The 15,109-nt window shown below is 47.3% G+C and overlaps 2 protein-coding genes across 2 annotated transcripts; one reads left to right on the top strand and one right to left on the bottom strand.

The window, feature by feature from the left end:
* Positions 1-1,735: 1,735 nt before the first annotated feature.
* On the top strand, positions 1,736-2,678 carry LOC104910995 (tubulin alpha-3 chain). Its single transcript, XM_085212187.1, has one exon. It carries the CDS (start codon positions 1,824-1,826, stop codon positions 2,658-2,660), a length of 837 nt encoding a protein of 278 aa, XP_085068313.1. The 5' UTR covers positions 1,736-1,823; the 3' UTR covers positions 2,661-2,678.
* A 2,787-nt stretch (positions 2,679-5,465) lies between these two features.
* Positions 5,466-11,955, bottom strand: LOC100545462 (tubulin alpha chain). Its single transcript, XM_010709814.4, has 4 exons — positions 11,796-11,955; positions 9,120-9,363; positions 7,931-8,079; positions 5,466-6,897 (listed from the first exon to the last, which is right to left on the bottom strand). Exons 1-4 carry the CDS (start codon positions 11,796-11,798, stop codon positions 5,914-5,916), a joined length of 1,380 nt encoding a protein of 459 aa, XP_010708116.1. The 5' UTR covers positions 11,799-11,955; the 3' UTR covers positions 5,466-5,913.
* Between the last annotated feature and the right edge of the window lie 3,154 nt (positions 11,956-15,109).

Below are 15,109 nucleotides of genomic sequence, written 5' to 3'. Positions count from 1 at the left end.
GATCCTATACTTAATCTAAATTAGGTTGAGAAACTGTTCTGCAAGTCAATAACTGGGTCCTACCAGTGAAAGGGACCTCTCCCATCAACTTCCTCATCAAGAGATCTTTTCCAAACTTAACTTATCTGTGGAGGGGTGTCTTTGCATCAAGATCAGTTGGGCTGTGAGAGCATATGGGAAGGCTGTGGTGGTGTCCTGCCTTCTGCCCCACAGCAGAGAGAAGAAAAATCATGAGAAGTTTGACTTGGCAACAGTATTGCTGTAGATTATCAGCTCTGTGGCTTGTTCCTGGGAATAGACTCATTGTGCAACATAATGACAGTGCTGAGATGCAGAAGGACCTACCACTAGGCATCTGTCTTAGTGAGAGACTGCAACAACTCTCTGAAGGATGAATGCATAGTTCCTGCTAGATCAGTATTTCATTAGTACCTGCTATGGAGAAAGTGTTCTGGCTGCCACTAAGCTGGTTTCTCTTGTACATAGGTTGTGGGCTGTATGCTCCACAAATATAAAAAGAAATGGCTCCTTTAGACTTCCTTAGTGCATGCTCATAACTTTCTTCCCTCTCCCATCCCAATGCAGAGGGGATGTATTTCCATCCACATAGGCCAGGCTGGTATCCAGATGGGCAATTCCTGTTGGGAACTGTATTGCTTGGAGCATGGGATTCAGTCAGAAGCACCATCTCCTCCATGGCATCCTCAGTGCAAACATACTCTTCCTTTGGGACTTTCTTCAATGAGGCTGGTTCAGGGAAGCATGTGCATAGAGCAATGTTTGTTGACCTGGAGCCCACTGTCATTGGTAAGTCATTGAAGGTCCCCCAGACCTCCTGTTCTGGTGACCCTTGCTGACCTGAAGTGTGGTGTTAGCCACCTAAACTCCTAGTGAGGTTACTAGTTTCAGTATGGAACTGCATCTAAACTAGAGCAAGTAACATGGCAGACAATGCTAGAGGCAATCATGAGATCTCAATTTCTTCCAGATGAGATCAGGACCGGAACCTACCGCACACTCTTCCACCCAGAGCAACTCATCAGTGGCAAAGAAGATGCTGCCAACAACTACGCTCGAGGCCGCTACACCATTGGGAAGGAGATCATAGACCCAGTTGTTGGTAGTGTTATTACCATTTTACGAGCTCTATGGGGAAGTCCTCTGCACTAGACAGTGGTTGCTGTTGCCCTGGCCATCAAGAGGTGATGGTGTGGGTGGATCTTTATCAGATTGATCATGCCACTATGACCTGGAGTGACATGATGAGATGCACACTGGTGTGTGTTGCCCTTCTTGGGAAAGAAGGGGCTGAAGACCCACCAAGAACTCATTCCAACCAATATCGCAGGTCACCTTCTGGCTGGTGTTTTCTCTTTATGCCTCTCTTTCCCTGTGCAGTCTTCCTGCTGCAGAACTTCAGAAGTGCTGTGATAACTCTGAAGTATGCTCGATTTGGGTAGAACCTCATAGTGGCCTTCAAACTTCTCCTGATCCTATTGACTGCTGATGTTATGAATCGCTACCTGCCCTACAATGCCATGGCCAGGCCCCTCTCTCTAATAAGAAAAAAAGATAATAATTTATTGTATTTAACATTATCACTATTAGAAGTAGAAGGTGAGTAAAAGCAGAAGTGAAACTGAGGGCCACAAATCTCATGGTTGAATGCACTACTTCTAGCTTAAGTCTGATGAAGCACCAATAACATGATTGTCCTGGCCCTTTCTCTGGTGCTACAGGCTGACTAGTGCAGCGGCCTCCAGGGGTTCCTGGTCTTCCACAGCTTTGGGGGAGGCACAGGCTCGGGGTTCACCTCCCTCCTCATGGAGCGGCTCTCTGTAGAGTACAGCAAGAAGTCCAAGCTGGAGTTCTCTGTGTACCCGGCACCACAGGTCTCCACGGCAGTGGTGGAGCCCTACAACTCCATCCTCACCACCCACACCACCCTGGAGCACTCAGACTGCTCCTTCATGGTGGACAACGAGGCCATCTATGACATCTGCAACCGCAACCTGGACATCGAGAGGCCCACCTACACCAACCTCAACAGGCTCATTGGGCAGATCGTCTCCTCAGTTACCGCCTCTTTGAGATTTAATGGTGCCTTGAACGTTGACCTGATTGAATTCCAGACCAACCTGGTGCCCTACCCACGGATACATTTCCCCCTCACCACCTATGCACCCATCATCTCGGCAGAGAAAGCCTACCACGAGCAGCTGTCGGTGCCGGAGATCACCAATGCTTGCTTTGAGTTCTCCAACCAGATGGTGAAATGTGACCCACGGCGTGGCAAGTACATGGCGTGCTGCCTGCTGTACCGGGGTGACGTGGTGCCCAAGGACGTGAACGCGGCCATTGCGGCCATCAAAACCCGCCGCTCCATCCAGTTTGTGGACTGGTGCCCCACGGGCTTCAAGGTGGGCATCAACTATCAGCCCCCAACGGTGGTGCCTGGTGGGGACCTGGCCAAGGTGCAGCGGGCTGTGTGCATGCTGAGCAACACCACGGCCATTGCCGAGGCCTGGGCTCGCCTGGACCACAAGTTTGACCTGATGTATGCCAAGCAAGCCTTTGTGCACTGGTACGTGGGTGAAGGCATGGAGGAGGGGGAGTTCTCAGAGGCCAGGGAGGACCTGGCTGCCCTGGAGAAGGATTAAGAGGAGGTTGGAAGGGAGTTTGAGGAATAACTCCACCTATGGGAAGGCAGCTTGGGTTGTGAATAGCTTTTGTATCTTTGTCCTTCTATAAGCGTTGGAAGGGAGTTAGGGGCTGGATTTGAGGCATTGTGACTGGGGAAACTCCACAGACTGGCCAAAAGCAACTCTTTGTTATGCATGAATTTGCTTGAATAAATGGTGACCAGCAAAAAAAAAAAAAGTTCTTACTGAACTACCATTGAATTTTGCTCATTGTTTGGGGGGGGGGAGGAGGGGGGGGGACTTTTGCACTTGTAGGTGCTGGGATGGATTTGCCAACTGCTCTGCTAAAATGCACCTTGAGCTGGTGACCCCACTTGGGCTCTGCTTTCTCCCTGCTGCAAAATGCAGCTGGCTCTGCTGCTCCAGGCTGCTCTCCTCTCTGAGGTACAGTAGGGGTTGGGATCAGGTTTCTGAAGTCCCCCACCATCATGCAGAGTCCTGCTAAAGCAATCCAAAAGTCTGGCTGCCAGGGCTGAGCTTGCCTGGAAGTCTAATTGGAGTCTGGAGATGAAAATTGAAATACTCTGCTGTCTGTCAGACCTCTCTGGAGGTGTTTGACCTGTGTCTAGCTCATTCCAGGCATTAAATCAAGAAGCTGGGTGAGGGTTGCCCACCTTGCACTACACAAGAATCTCTGCAAGCACCTAATTAGTTGGAAAAATTGATTTTTAACTTGATCTCTGGTCTGGAGCAGGTAATGACACCACTGGGAGTCTCCTCCCAGTAAGTGATTTGAGAAAAAGAACTGGCTGTAATGCAGTGGGGAAGCCGGAGCTGTAGTCAGGCTATAATTGAAGGGCTGACAGTGCTGGCTCTGGGTTGCACTGGAGGAAAGCTTAAACAACTAAACAACCTGAGATGATGGGGAGAGTTCTTATTAAAACCTGTCTCAGCTTGCCATTACACAGCTGGGCTCAAAGGAATGGCAGTGTCCCAAGGTCAACAAGTAAAGGAGCTCCTAGGGGCCATCTCACCTCTAGCTGCCCTTAGCCTGGGGGAGCAAAGCTGCTTGGGTTGGCAGTGCCATGACTGAAGAGAACTGGTGTATGGCTCTTCCCTGCACCAGAGATGGAGAAGAAGTGTGGCTATCAGTCAAGGGAGGAGTTAGTGGTGGAGCTCTATGTACTCTTTGCTGTAGGACACTGAGGAACAAACCTGGCCCCCAACCCCACGATCTATCCTTATTAGTTAACAAATGGGTTGGAGCCATGTACTGGAAATCCCAGACCTGAGGGCTCTGTGTGTTGCATTCCAAAGGACTCTTACTTTTTATTTCATGACCGGCACTGCTATCGCAGTACACAAGTAGGGAAAATAAAAGAGACACTGTACAACAAAGTGCATTGCTCTTGGGAGAGAGTCTGTAGGGTGCATTGCTTGTGGAGGGGACAAAGTGCCTCCTACAATCATCAACAAAGGACACTACTTCCCCAACTTCCCCAAAAGTCACAGTACTGTTACCCCTACAAGGAAAATCCTTCCCTCCCTCACTGTGTTCATGGGATGGCTGGAGCAGGGCCATGCTGATAGATGTGCCCAATAGTTGACTTCATTAATAACCTTTTCAATGACATCAGCCCTGGTGTTGCGCTGATTGCTTTCTTAGGTGCAAGAGTGTGGCTGTGCTCCTTCCCTGGCTCATAGCTCCAGGCAGGAGGAATCTTCAACCAAGTCCCCACCAATGTCATTGGTTTTGTTGGGTTTTTTGGGGAGGGAATTTAACCAGCAGATTCAAACCTTGCTGCTTGTAGGCAGTGGAACTGTTAGGAAAAGGTGGCAGCCCTTGAGACCAAGTTTAGAAACCTCAACATGTTTACCTGTGAGCGTAGATTTCATTGGGTTGACCGGCTTTGGGGATCCATTGCCATACAAGAGCTGGAGATGGACGAGAAGTCAACTTAGATGTGGTAGGATCTGGTTGCTTCATAGAACCATTAAGGTTGGAAAAGACCACTAAGATCACCTAGTTCAACTCTCAACCCATCCATATTTGTCCCCATGAGAACCATCATTTCCAATAGCAATGAGACAGCCCTAGCAACTTTTTAGCTTGGTAAATCATACAGTGGTGATTTGAGTACAGAAGCTTCAGTCCAACAGGAACACTCCCTAAGGTTCCATTTATTACCCATTCATTCTGCCAGCTCACAGCATCCAACGAAAAGCTCTAGCACCTTCCAATTCCATCTCCCAAGTATGGCAACTATCCCTGAGTGTTCACACTGCATCACTTTGAGGAATGTGGTGAGGCAGAATAAGCTATAGGACACAAAGAGTACTTGGAGAAGTCAGGCTCCACTTTAAGGCAGCTCCCAGCTTTAAAATAAGGATGGATCTAGGGCTGTAGTATATAATAAACATCAAGCCTAACGTAGCCCACCATGAACAGGGCACTTAGAGACACAATTCAGCGTGGAGAAAACCATTCTCTCCTCTCAGATGTTTATAAACACTCTTTCTTCATTTCTTTTACTCCTGAGGCACCTGAACCTGAATTCCCAGGGCAAACTCTGACCTCAGCCATATGAGATTGATTTCATGCTCACACCAGTAGACTAACGGAATACCCAAGATAATCTCTAAGATGATAAAAGCAGCATCCAGCTCTAACCAGGCAAGCTCTGCAGGACATAGGACATTTCCCATAACAATAACTACAATCAATAATATTCAGAGTACTCAGACCATTGGCCATTTCCCCCAGAGACAACATCCCCACACTAATGACTTCTCCATACAAAGTATCCATTAAATCCAGAAAACTCAGAGCGATAGAACATCTTTATTCAAATACAAAGGACAGTTGCATAGAAGTGTACTGGTACATTTTAATTAAAAGGTGCTTTTGCAGTAAAAGCCAGAGCAAGAGTTTGCCATGTCAACCAAAGCAGGCAGCTTGCAAAATTTCCCTGGGCTAGCAAGCAGGGTCCTCTGCCCAGGCAGGACACATCCCCAGCACTGAGCCAGGCACCTATTCAGCTTCACTCATTGATAAACAGCAGTGTGATAAAGCTCAAGACACCCATGCTACAGAAGTGCACTATGAGCACATAGACTACGCAAGCAAAAAAGGTATAATATGTCAAACAGTAGCACTGAGGTTCAGGACAATCCTTTGGCACCTCGAGGCACTCAAGACCAGTTTAGCCTGATGACAGAAAATTTGTATTTCATCTGAGGTTTGACTTCAAGAAGAACAGACAGAAGTTTGTTAGTACTCATCCTCATCAGCCTCATCTTCTTCTCCATCTGCTGAGTCCCTTCCAACCTCCTCGTAATCCTTCTCCAGGGCAGCCAGGTCCTCCCTGGCCTCTGAGAACTCCCCCTCCTCCATGCCTTCACCCACGTACCAGTGCACAAAGGCTCGCTTGGCATACATCAGGTCAAACTTGTGGTCCAGGCGAGCCCAGGCCTCGGCGATGGCCGTGGTGTTGCTCAGCATGCACACAGCCCGCTGCACCTTGGCCAGGTCCCCACCAGGCACCACCGTTGGGGGCTGATAGTTGATGCCCACCTTGAAGCCCGTGGGGCACCAGTCCACAAACTGGATGGAGCGGCGGGTTTTGATGGCCGCAATGGCCGCGTTCACGTCCTTGGGCACCACGTCACCCCGGTACAGCAGGCAGCACGCCATGTACTTGCCACGCCGTGGGTCACATTTCACCATCTGGTTGGAGAACTCAAAGCAAGCATTGGTGATCTCCGGCACCGACAGCTGCTCGTGGTAGGCTTTCTCTGCTGAGATGATGGGTGCATAGGTGGTGAGGGGGAAATGTATCCGTGGGTAGGGCACCAGGTTGGTCTGGAATTCAATCAGGTCAACATTCAAGGCACCATTAAATCTCAAAGAGGCGGTAACTGAGGAGACGATCTGCCCAATGAGCCTGTTGAGGTTGGTGTAGGTAGGCCTCTCGATGTCCAGGTTGCGGTTGCAGATGTCATAGATGGCCTCGTTGTCCACCATGAAGGAGCAGTCCGAGTGCTCCAGGGTGGTGTGGGTGGTGAGGATGGAGTTGTAGGGCTCCACCACTGCCGTGGAGACCTGTGGTGCCGGGTACACAGAGAACTCCAGCTTGGACTTCTTGCTGTACTCTACAGAGAGCCGCTCCATGAGGAGGGAGGTGAACCCCGAGCCTGTGCCTCCCCCAAAGCTGTGGAAGACCAGGAACCCCTGGAGACCGCTGCACTGGTCAGCCTACAGTGGAACAATGCATATTTACCTCTCTCTTAAGGATTATTCCAAACAACACAGCAATAAATTCTACTTGGAGCACCTTCTCACCAGAAGATAAGTAGCTAAACAATAGTAAATAGGCAATGGACTTAAGTTGTGCCAAGGGAGGTTCTTGTTAGACATTAGGAAAAAATTCTTTTCAGTAAGAGTGGTCAGGAAGGGAAACAGGTTGCCCAGCGAAGTGGTGGAGTCACCACACCTATTGGTTTTCAGGAAGTGGGTATATATCACACTGAGGAACAGGGTTTGTTGCACATGGTTGTGATGGGTCAATGATTGGACTAGATGATCTTAGTGGTCTTTTCCAACTTTAATGATTCTATGAAAACAAAGTTCCACCTAGAGCACTTTCAATCCCTAGAGTGAATTAACTCATTTTTTTCATTCTACTACACCCTGCCCTACATCTTTAAGTAGATGCAGAATATCCACATTGTCAAATGGTAACTCTGACCAAGTTACTCAGTTGCACATCGATGCATCAATGCTCAATGTGTATCTAAGCATCTGAGAGGAGAAAGGAGGTAGCCTGTGGGTCCTGGACCCCTAGAAGAGATCTTAAAGTTTTTAGCAACTGGCATCCAAGTGCAGTGTTACAAACTTGCCTCACACTTATTAAACGTGGAGTTTGGTCTTCCCAGCCTGGACCATTGTCCATTTAGAATTAATCTCTGCAATCTTACATTCCCTCTGGTCAGAAGTCCTTTTTTCTCTCTTACACCTAATGTTTTCTCATTCCAGCCCCGAATACATGTATAATGTGCAGTGTTAAGCGTAGGCATACATGATCAGCTGGCCCCTCACTTTATTGAATCTCACTCACAAGATCATAGAATCATTGAGTTTGGAAAGACCACTAAGGTAACCTAATCCAGCCATCAGCAACTCTTGAGTTCAGAAGAAAAAAAGCCCTTTATCTAAGTCTATTACTCCAAAGTCTAAATGACGTTGACCATGGTGTGCTGTTTTAGGAGAAAGGCTCTTCTCCTCTTACCATTTTCCGAATTCTGCTGAGGACAGTGTCTATAATCTCCTTCCCAATGGTGTAGTGGCCACGGGCATAGTTGTTGGCAGCATCCTCCTTGCCGCTGATGAGCTGCTCTGGGTGGAAGAGTCCATGGTAGGTGCCAGTTCGGATCTCATCTATACAGAGAAGCAGTCAGTTACAGGTTCTGGACATCAGTGTGGTACAGCAAAACACATTCATGCCAGATCCATCCCTCCCAGCTTCAGGCATCTAATGGAGACAGGCATTAGGAGTAATTTCTCCAGGCTCCACTCAGTCAGTGAGGTTGTGAGACACCCCCAGAGGTTATTTAGACCCACTCAGTCAAAATGCTGGATACATTTCATATTCTGTTGGCTCACTGACTTGGTTCCCAATTTAGTGCCTTGATTGGATGCCTAAAATTAAGTGGAACCAAAACAAAGTCTACGTTCCTTCCATTAAATAAAATGAGTCACATCTTAGATGTTAAGATAAGAGCAGACACATTCACCCACAGGAGAAGCCTAGAAGGCAGAGGCAGGTTGGGTGTGCAATCTAAAGTGGATGCAATTTCCACCAGGTTGTTTCCACCAGGTTCTAGAGAAGTAAGAGTTTGTCTAGGAAGGTATTCTGAATTAAATCAAAATGCCAAATTGAATCAAACCTTCCGAGATCACTAACAAAGCTGGAAATGAAATGGAAGCAGAAATGCTGCTGTAGCAAAATATACAGAAGCATGAAATTTAGAACACCCATCTGCTCAAAGAAGCTTCAGAGGCAGTCTTAAAACCAGATGTGCCAAATAAGTCATAAGATAGTGCAATTCAGCCCACAGCTACTGAGATTGACAAACCTCTCTACATCTGCTGAGAATTAAGATGCAGATCTCTTAAAAAGAGAGATTCATACAATTGTTTGAGTTGGAGGATACCCTTAAAGGCCATCTAATCCAGCTCCCCTGCAATGAACAGGGACATCTACAGCTAGATCAGATTGCTCAGAGCCTGCACCAGCCTGATCTTGAATATCTCAGGGACAAGGCATCCACCAGATCTCTGGGCAACCTATTCCAGGTGAAGACAAGTCAGTATATGAGGAGTAACGGGTTTGTTATTTCCAGGTCCATTTGGAAATGCAATCCCTGCCCAGGATTCACATTTTATGGTGCCACAACACCCACTTGACCCATTATTACCAATGACAGTGGGCTCCAAGTCTATGAACACTGCCCGAGGCACATGCTTCCCAGACGCTGTCTCACAGAAGAAGGTCTCAAAAGAAGAATCCACTTGCTCAGACTGTGGCTCCACAGGTTTCACCAGCTTGGAGCCAGGAATGGTCCCATCTGCCTGGATCCCATGCTCAAGGCAATACAGCTCCCAACAGGCATTGCCCATCTGCACGCCAGCCTGCCCGATGTGGATGGAAATGCACTCCCTCTGCAAGGGGAAATGGCTTGTTAAGGTGATTTTTAAGACATCCTGTGGCCTAGCATTAGCCCCTGTGGTTCTTGTTTGAGCCATTTGCTGCAGCAGATGATGAGGGAAACAGGTGGCTTCCGCCCACTGCCATGACTTGGAGCAAGGATCAGACTGTGTTCTGTAGGGCTGTTGGACACATAGCATCCCTAGGAAGGACTCTCCCTGCCCAAGGGAGAAGGAAGGAAGGAGGTGATGGGCTTCATGCCAAGGCAGGAAGAAGCTGAGCACTGCTGGCTCTATCTTGCTCAGTGCTGAACTGGTTTCATTAGAGAGCACTGGATCCACTGGGTCCCAGGGCAATGGGGACCCAAGGACAACAGCTCCAGGCTCCCTGAGCTGAAGAGCTCTTCAACAAGCAGGGAGAAGCCAAGCATGGAGTCACACCAGGAAACGAAGCCAGAGGAAACCAGCAGTCACTCAGGGCAAGAACAAAGGGAAGCCAGCACCTGGGGAGAGGCTCAGAGTCCTGATGTAACCAGATCATCCTCAAGAAGCATCCCAGCAACCTCCAGGGTGGCGGAGGCATAGACATCTTTGAGATACTTTTGATGGTTGTACGCTTCCATCACTAATTGGCATCTTTGCTGTTTCCACCACCCCAAGATCAAAGTGCTGCCACAGCAACAACAGCTCACATCTCAGCTCCCACTTGCAGCCACCCATAGCACAGGGATTCCCATTGAAGGGAGATGGTGAGCCCACCTAAAAACGGCCAACAGTACAGTTTTTTCCTGGTGTTGATGGAGAGGACACCTTGTGTATGCACACTCACAGACATGACTGCCCTCAAAGGCACTACCCTAATGCTAGACAGCCCTGGGGACCCATTACTCATGGCATTGCAAGAGTCATCAGGAGACAGATGCAATGCAACTTCTCCCCTCTTTGTCTCCATGGATGTGCCAAGAGATTTCTCAGCTCTCAAGCAAGACCGATGGCCACCATGCATCCATGTCAACTGCCATAAGGATGGACACCAACTGGATGAATGCTCTTTGCAGAGAGACAGCAAACCATTTGCCCACAGCTGGGAGAACAATCTAATCCAGGTCTGGGCTGGGTGTGGAGGCTGTCTTTAAGCCCTCCCTCTCTCAGTTGATATTTGCACTATTTGGGAAATGCTGGCTGCCATTTGCCCATCCCTCCCAGCAAGATGGTTGCAATAGCTCCTCGCCACACTTTGCATGGGTCACCAGGACCCGCTGGGACAGCTGCTCTCCTGTCTGTCCTCTCCCAGCTTGCAGTCCCACCACCTGCTTCAAGGGGCACTGGCATTTTCAGCATAGGGAATGGAGAGAGAAAAAAAAAAAGAAAGAAAGAAAGCCTATTGGAAGGGGGGGGGGAGGGGAATCTCATATTCTGCAGGTTTGGGTTTTTTTAATCTCCACTCCCATATGCTGGAAGGGTTTTTTGAGATCCCAGACTTACAATTTTAGCATCCAGATAAATTGCATTTTACAGACTCTGGCTATAAGCAACCTATTGTTGTCCAGCTGATTTTCCCTTTGGAAATCAACACGTAAATTTTTAACTGTTTTGTAACCAAGACAGACTCCTAAAAGTCAGCAGATAAAAGGAAAAGTTCAAAAGCTACTTCACTGGGTGCTACTTTGAAGTTTTCTACTTGTAACATGCAAAAGGACACCATCAGGTTTTCCAACAAGTTGCCCTTCACAAAGTGACAGTTGTGTCATTCCTCACTAAAAGTTTCAGCCAGTGCTGGAGTCGCAGTTTTTTTTTAAGTAACCATATCAGTCCACTTCAGTTTTACAGCTGCAAACTCCTAAGAGCAAAATTTGAACAGAGAAAAGAAGAAAATAGAAGGGGGAGAAGGGATTTCATTCATTTAATATCTAATCAGAAGGGTTTCTGGAAGACAAAGGCAACATGGCAGCTCACTCCTAAGGAAAAAACCCTAAAGGTCTCTGCAAGTTGTACAAGTTCCCTACAGCAGTGTGAGAGGGAAAGTGTTCAACTCAGGAACGGGGCCAACAGTGTCAAACTTTCAATTTTAGCATATCATATAGTTGTGTCTCAAGATATACTGGTCCCCCCACCTCAAAAAAAAAAAGTAAAACCCAACTTGCATTAAGGAGGCAGTCACAGCCCTACAGACCCCATCCCAGGAGCTGCAAACTCAGAGCAAAAAGAGCAGCAAGAGGCCACTGAAAGAGCTGCTCTGCACATCCCTCACTTTTCCCTTATAAGGAGCAAACACTGAATCAATAAACCAGAAGGTAATTGGCAATTAAACAAAGCTGCTTGGAATTAACATCCACGAGAGAAAGGCGAGAGAAAAGAGCAAGCAAGCTGTTCAGCTCGGCACACTTGGAAAACAAACAGTCGGTATTTTAAGTTTAGGCTAATACAAACGTAAGGCATGCTCTTACCATGATGAGACTGGAGACTTGCTAAGATCTAAGCAAAACAGCTGCTACCCCTGCCTCTCCCTGCAACTTTATAGCCCAGGAAGGCTTGACTCCACCTGAATATAAAGAAGCTTTCTGCTAGCTTAAAGGAGCAGAGATCCTTTTCCTGTGCATTCCCAGAAAGAGCAAAGGATAAATGATCTGTTAGTGTCTGGACGGTGTGATTTCTGTGATTAAACTGCCTTGGGCACAGTGCAGCGTGAGTTGTTTTTGTTTTCTAAACTGCCTCAACTGGAAAAAATAAAACTAAAAAAGAGAAATTATAGAATCAAAGGATGGTTGGGCTGGAAGGGACCTTAAGGATCAGCTATTTCCAACCTCAGACTCTGGTGATGGAGATCCAGACCCCAAAGGCATCACAGAGCTGGGTGTAAAAGATCCAGAGCCCAATGGTGCCAGAGTTTCAGACCCCACTGGCATCACAGATCTGGGTGACAAAGATCCAGAGCCCAACAGTGCTGGAGACCCAGATCCCAAAGGCATCACAGAGTTGGGTGATGGATGTCAGACTCTGGCTAGAAAGAAGAAAACTGGGGAAGTTTGAGTGCCCCCATGTAATTTAGTTTTTCCAGAAGAAACGATCTTCCCTTTGCCAATATTCAGAGCAGTATTGGTGATATGTTGTACCTTGTCTGGTTTTAGACCCAGTCCTGTCATTTTGGTCTTTGTTCCGTATCTCCACTGACCTCCATGGTACATGATTTTTGTACCTCTATTGCATTAAGGTTCAGGCTTAGATCCCCCCCTTTGCCCCATCTGCTAGACACAAAGTGTTCATTTTGCCCTTAACTGTATCCTGTACATGCATAGGAACATCTTTACTTACCTCTTCATTCTGCCATTAAAAGGTTCCTGAACCTGCTTTTGTTAAGCCACTGTTGCAATAAGTTGGCAGCTCTTGGGGTCGGGTGGGATAATCATATCCCAGACAGCAACAGACATGAATGCAGCCAAGGGCGGTGAGTTTCTCTCTGTTTTGTGAGATGCTCTCCAATGTTTCCATTGGTATACTGTGGCAAAATCAAACTGGTCAGGTTTGGAGGACAGGACATACCAAGAAAGAGTTAGAGAGCAGCTCGTTCATTGCTGAAAAAGGCAGAATCCTTTCACTGTATCCTGAAGGTGATCAAGCATTGAACAGGGACCTAAAGATGGAGGAATTTTTTTCCTTGAATATATTCAGGATTCTCCTGCACAAGTCCCCACGCAACCTGAATCCCTAAATCCCCAGGATGAGTGTGAGGTATTTGTAGGAAGTAAAATTCAGCTTTTCACTATGGATACACATGCATCTGATGATTATAGGAACATAGAATCATGGAATCATGGAATCATAGAATGGCTTGGGTTGGAAGGGACCTCAAGGATCATCAAGCTCCAACCCCCTTGCTGCGTGCAGGGCCACCAAACTCCATATCTAATACTAGACAAGGCTAGAACATCATCAGCAATAAGGTAACTTTCTAATGTCAACATCATATCTGGGCTCAGCAGAGCCTAAAGTGTAGGATATTTATCCTCCCACTCTTCCAAAAAAATGAGCACAAGGCTGCAGTTTTGATGGGCAAAGAGATGAGTTTTGGGAGGCATGGATGGAACAGCTCTGCTCAGCACTGGTGTGTTTAGCCCAGCCTCTGTCTCTGAGGGCAGATGGGAGCTTTACCCTATTCTTGCTCAGGGCTACGCCAAAGGTTTAGAGAAATCGAGTTAAGCAGGTCGAGTGCACGGTTGTGCCTGTTCTGGAAGTGGGAGAATTCAGACCTAATTGGGTCAGGCTGGGTTCTTTTGTTAGCTACAGCATCATGCAAACACATTTGTCAGCGTTGTGGCCTCCAAACTTCTGCTGGGAATAAAAGTGGCCTCTGAGGACAGAGAAGCTGTTTGTTTGTGAGCAGCTTCCAAAACGTGTGCACCAAGCCTGCCAGTCAGACAAGATCTTCTTTTTTCAAGTGCCATCTATTTCTCAATAAGGAATGAGAAAATGAGGAGCTCCAGCAGCTCAGAGAACAAAGTATTCATTCGCTGGATGACAGGGTCAACCCAAAACTGCTCATAACTCCACATTTTTGGGTGGCAAAATTCCATCTTTCTAAGGAAATGGAAAGTAAAGGAGAGTAGTACTGTAGTCTGGTGGTGACAACCTGCCTGCAATCTCAGCTCTGGGACATATTTAGAACAGCATCAGTGAGAAGGACAGAGGCCAACCCCCCTGTAGACCCACTGCAGCAGCTCTCAGCCTTTTTATAGCCAGACCTCACAGCTGCTGCCTCTTTTTTTCCCACTCTAGTGTCCTAAATATTGCATCCTGGTCCTCCTATTGCTGTCCCCACCACACAGTCCAGCACCAGCTGCTGTTTGCCTCTATGAAGCAAATCTTTACCTATGAGGATGCAAGTGCTGTCCCAAAAGAGGAGTCCTCAGGTGGAAGAAAGAACTGTGGCCACACTCTGGGCAAGCACTTGAATCATCAGGGAGGATTAAAAAAAAAATCCTCATTTTGCTTCAGGCTGAGCCAAATGTGTGGTTTGTGTGTGTGTGTGTTTTCTGGTTAATTAGCTAAACTGAAAAAAAAAGAAAAAAAAAAAAAGAGATTTACTTAGCTCTGAAATCCACCATTTTAGGAGTAATTTGCTCCTGTCTTTAATTGTGCACCTACTTCAGTTTGCTCCATTCTACATGTGCACTTGCCTAGCATCAGCTTTCAGTCACTGGCTCTCATTATGCCTTTTGCAGGGGAGTGAAAGCTGCCAACTTTCCACACCCTCATCCCTCTGAAGGCGGCTGTTGTCTTTTCAAGTGAATTTAAGGCTGGCCAAAAATATTCAGAACAATAATCCTAAAGATCTCCATCCTTTCCATTAGCCTGAACTGCCAGATCCCATTCTCCAGCAGCTCTCTATCTTTCTCCATTGTCATCCAGAGACATAAAAACACTGAAACCATGACACCGAATACCACTACCAAGCTTCCAATTGGGAAGGAACTCATCCTACACCAGTAGTTCACAAAGCTCAGCCAGTGGCTGGCTGGCACATCTCACATTTGAGACCTTGAGGAGCTTTGGTGGCCAAGCAAATTTTATTACATGGTCTTCAGCACCATATCTGGTGAGCAAATGAAGAGCCTCCCAAATGGCTCCTATTTACTGCTGGGCCACCTAGCCCTCTGGACACCATGCTTCTCCCTCCAGGCTTTAAAAAAGGCCTCAAGGCACAGTTACCCTATTTTAGGTTTGCCAGGGCTGAAGCTGAAGTGCTGCTCCCGATAGCAGTTGT

This window comes from Meleagris gallopavo, chromosome 1, assembly GCF_905368555.1.
Source record: "Meleagris gallopavo chromosome 1, MGAL_WU_HG_1.1, whole genome shotgun sequence".
In the NCBI taxonomy this organism is placed as follows: domain Eukaryota; kingdom Metazoa; phylum Chordata; class Aves; order Galliformes; family Phasianidae; genus Meleagris; species Meleagris gallopavo.
This window is presented reverse-complemented; position numbering and strand designations above follow the sequence as displayed.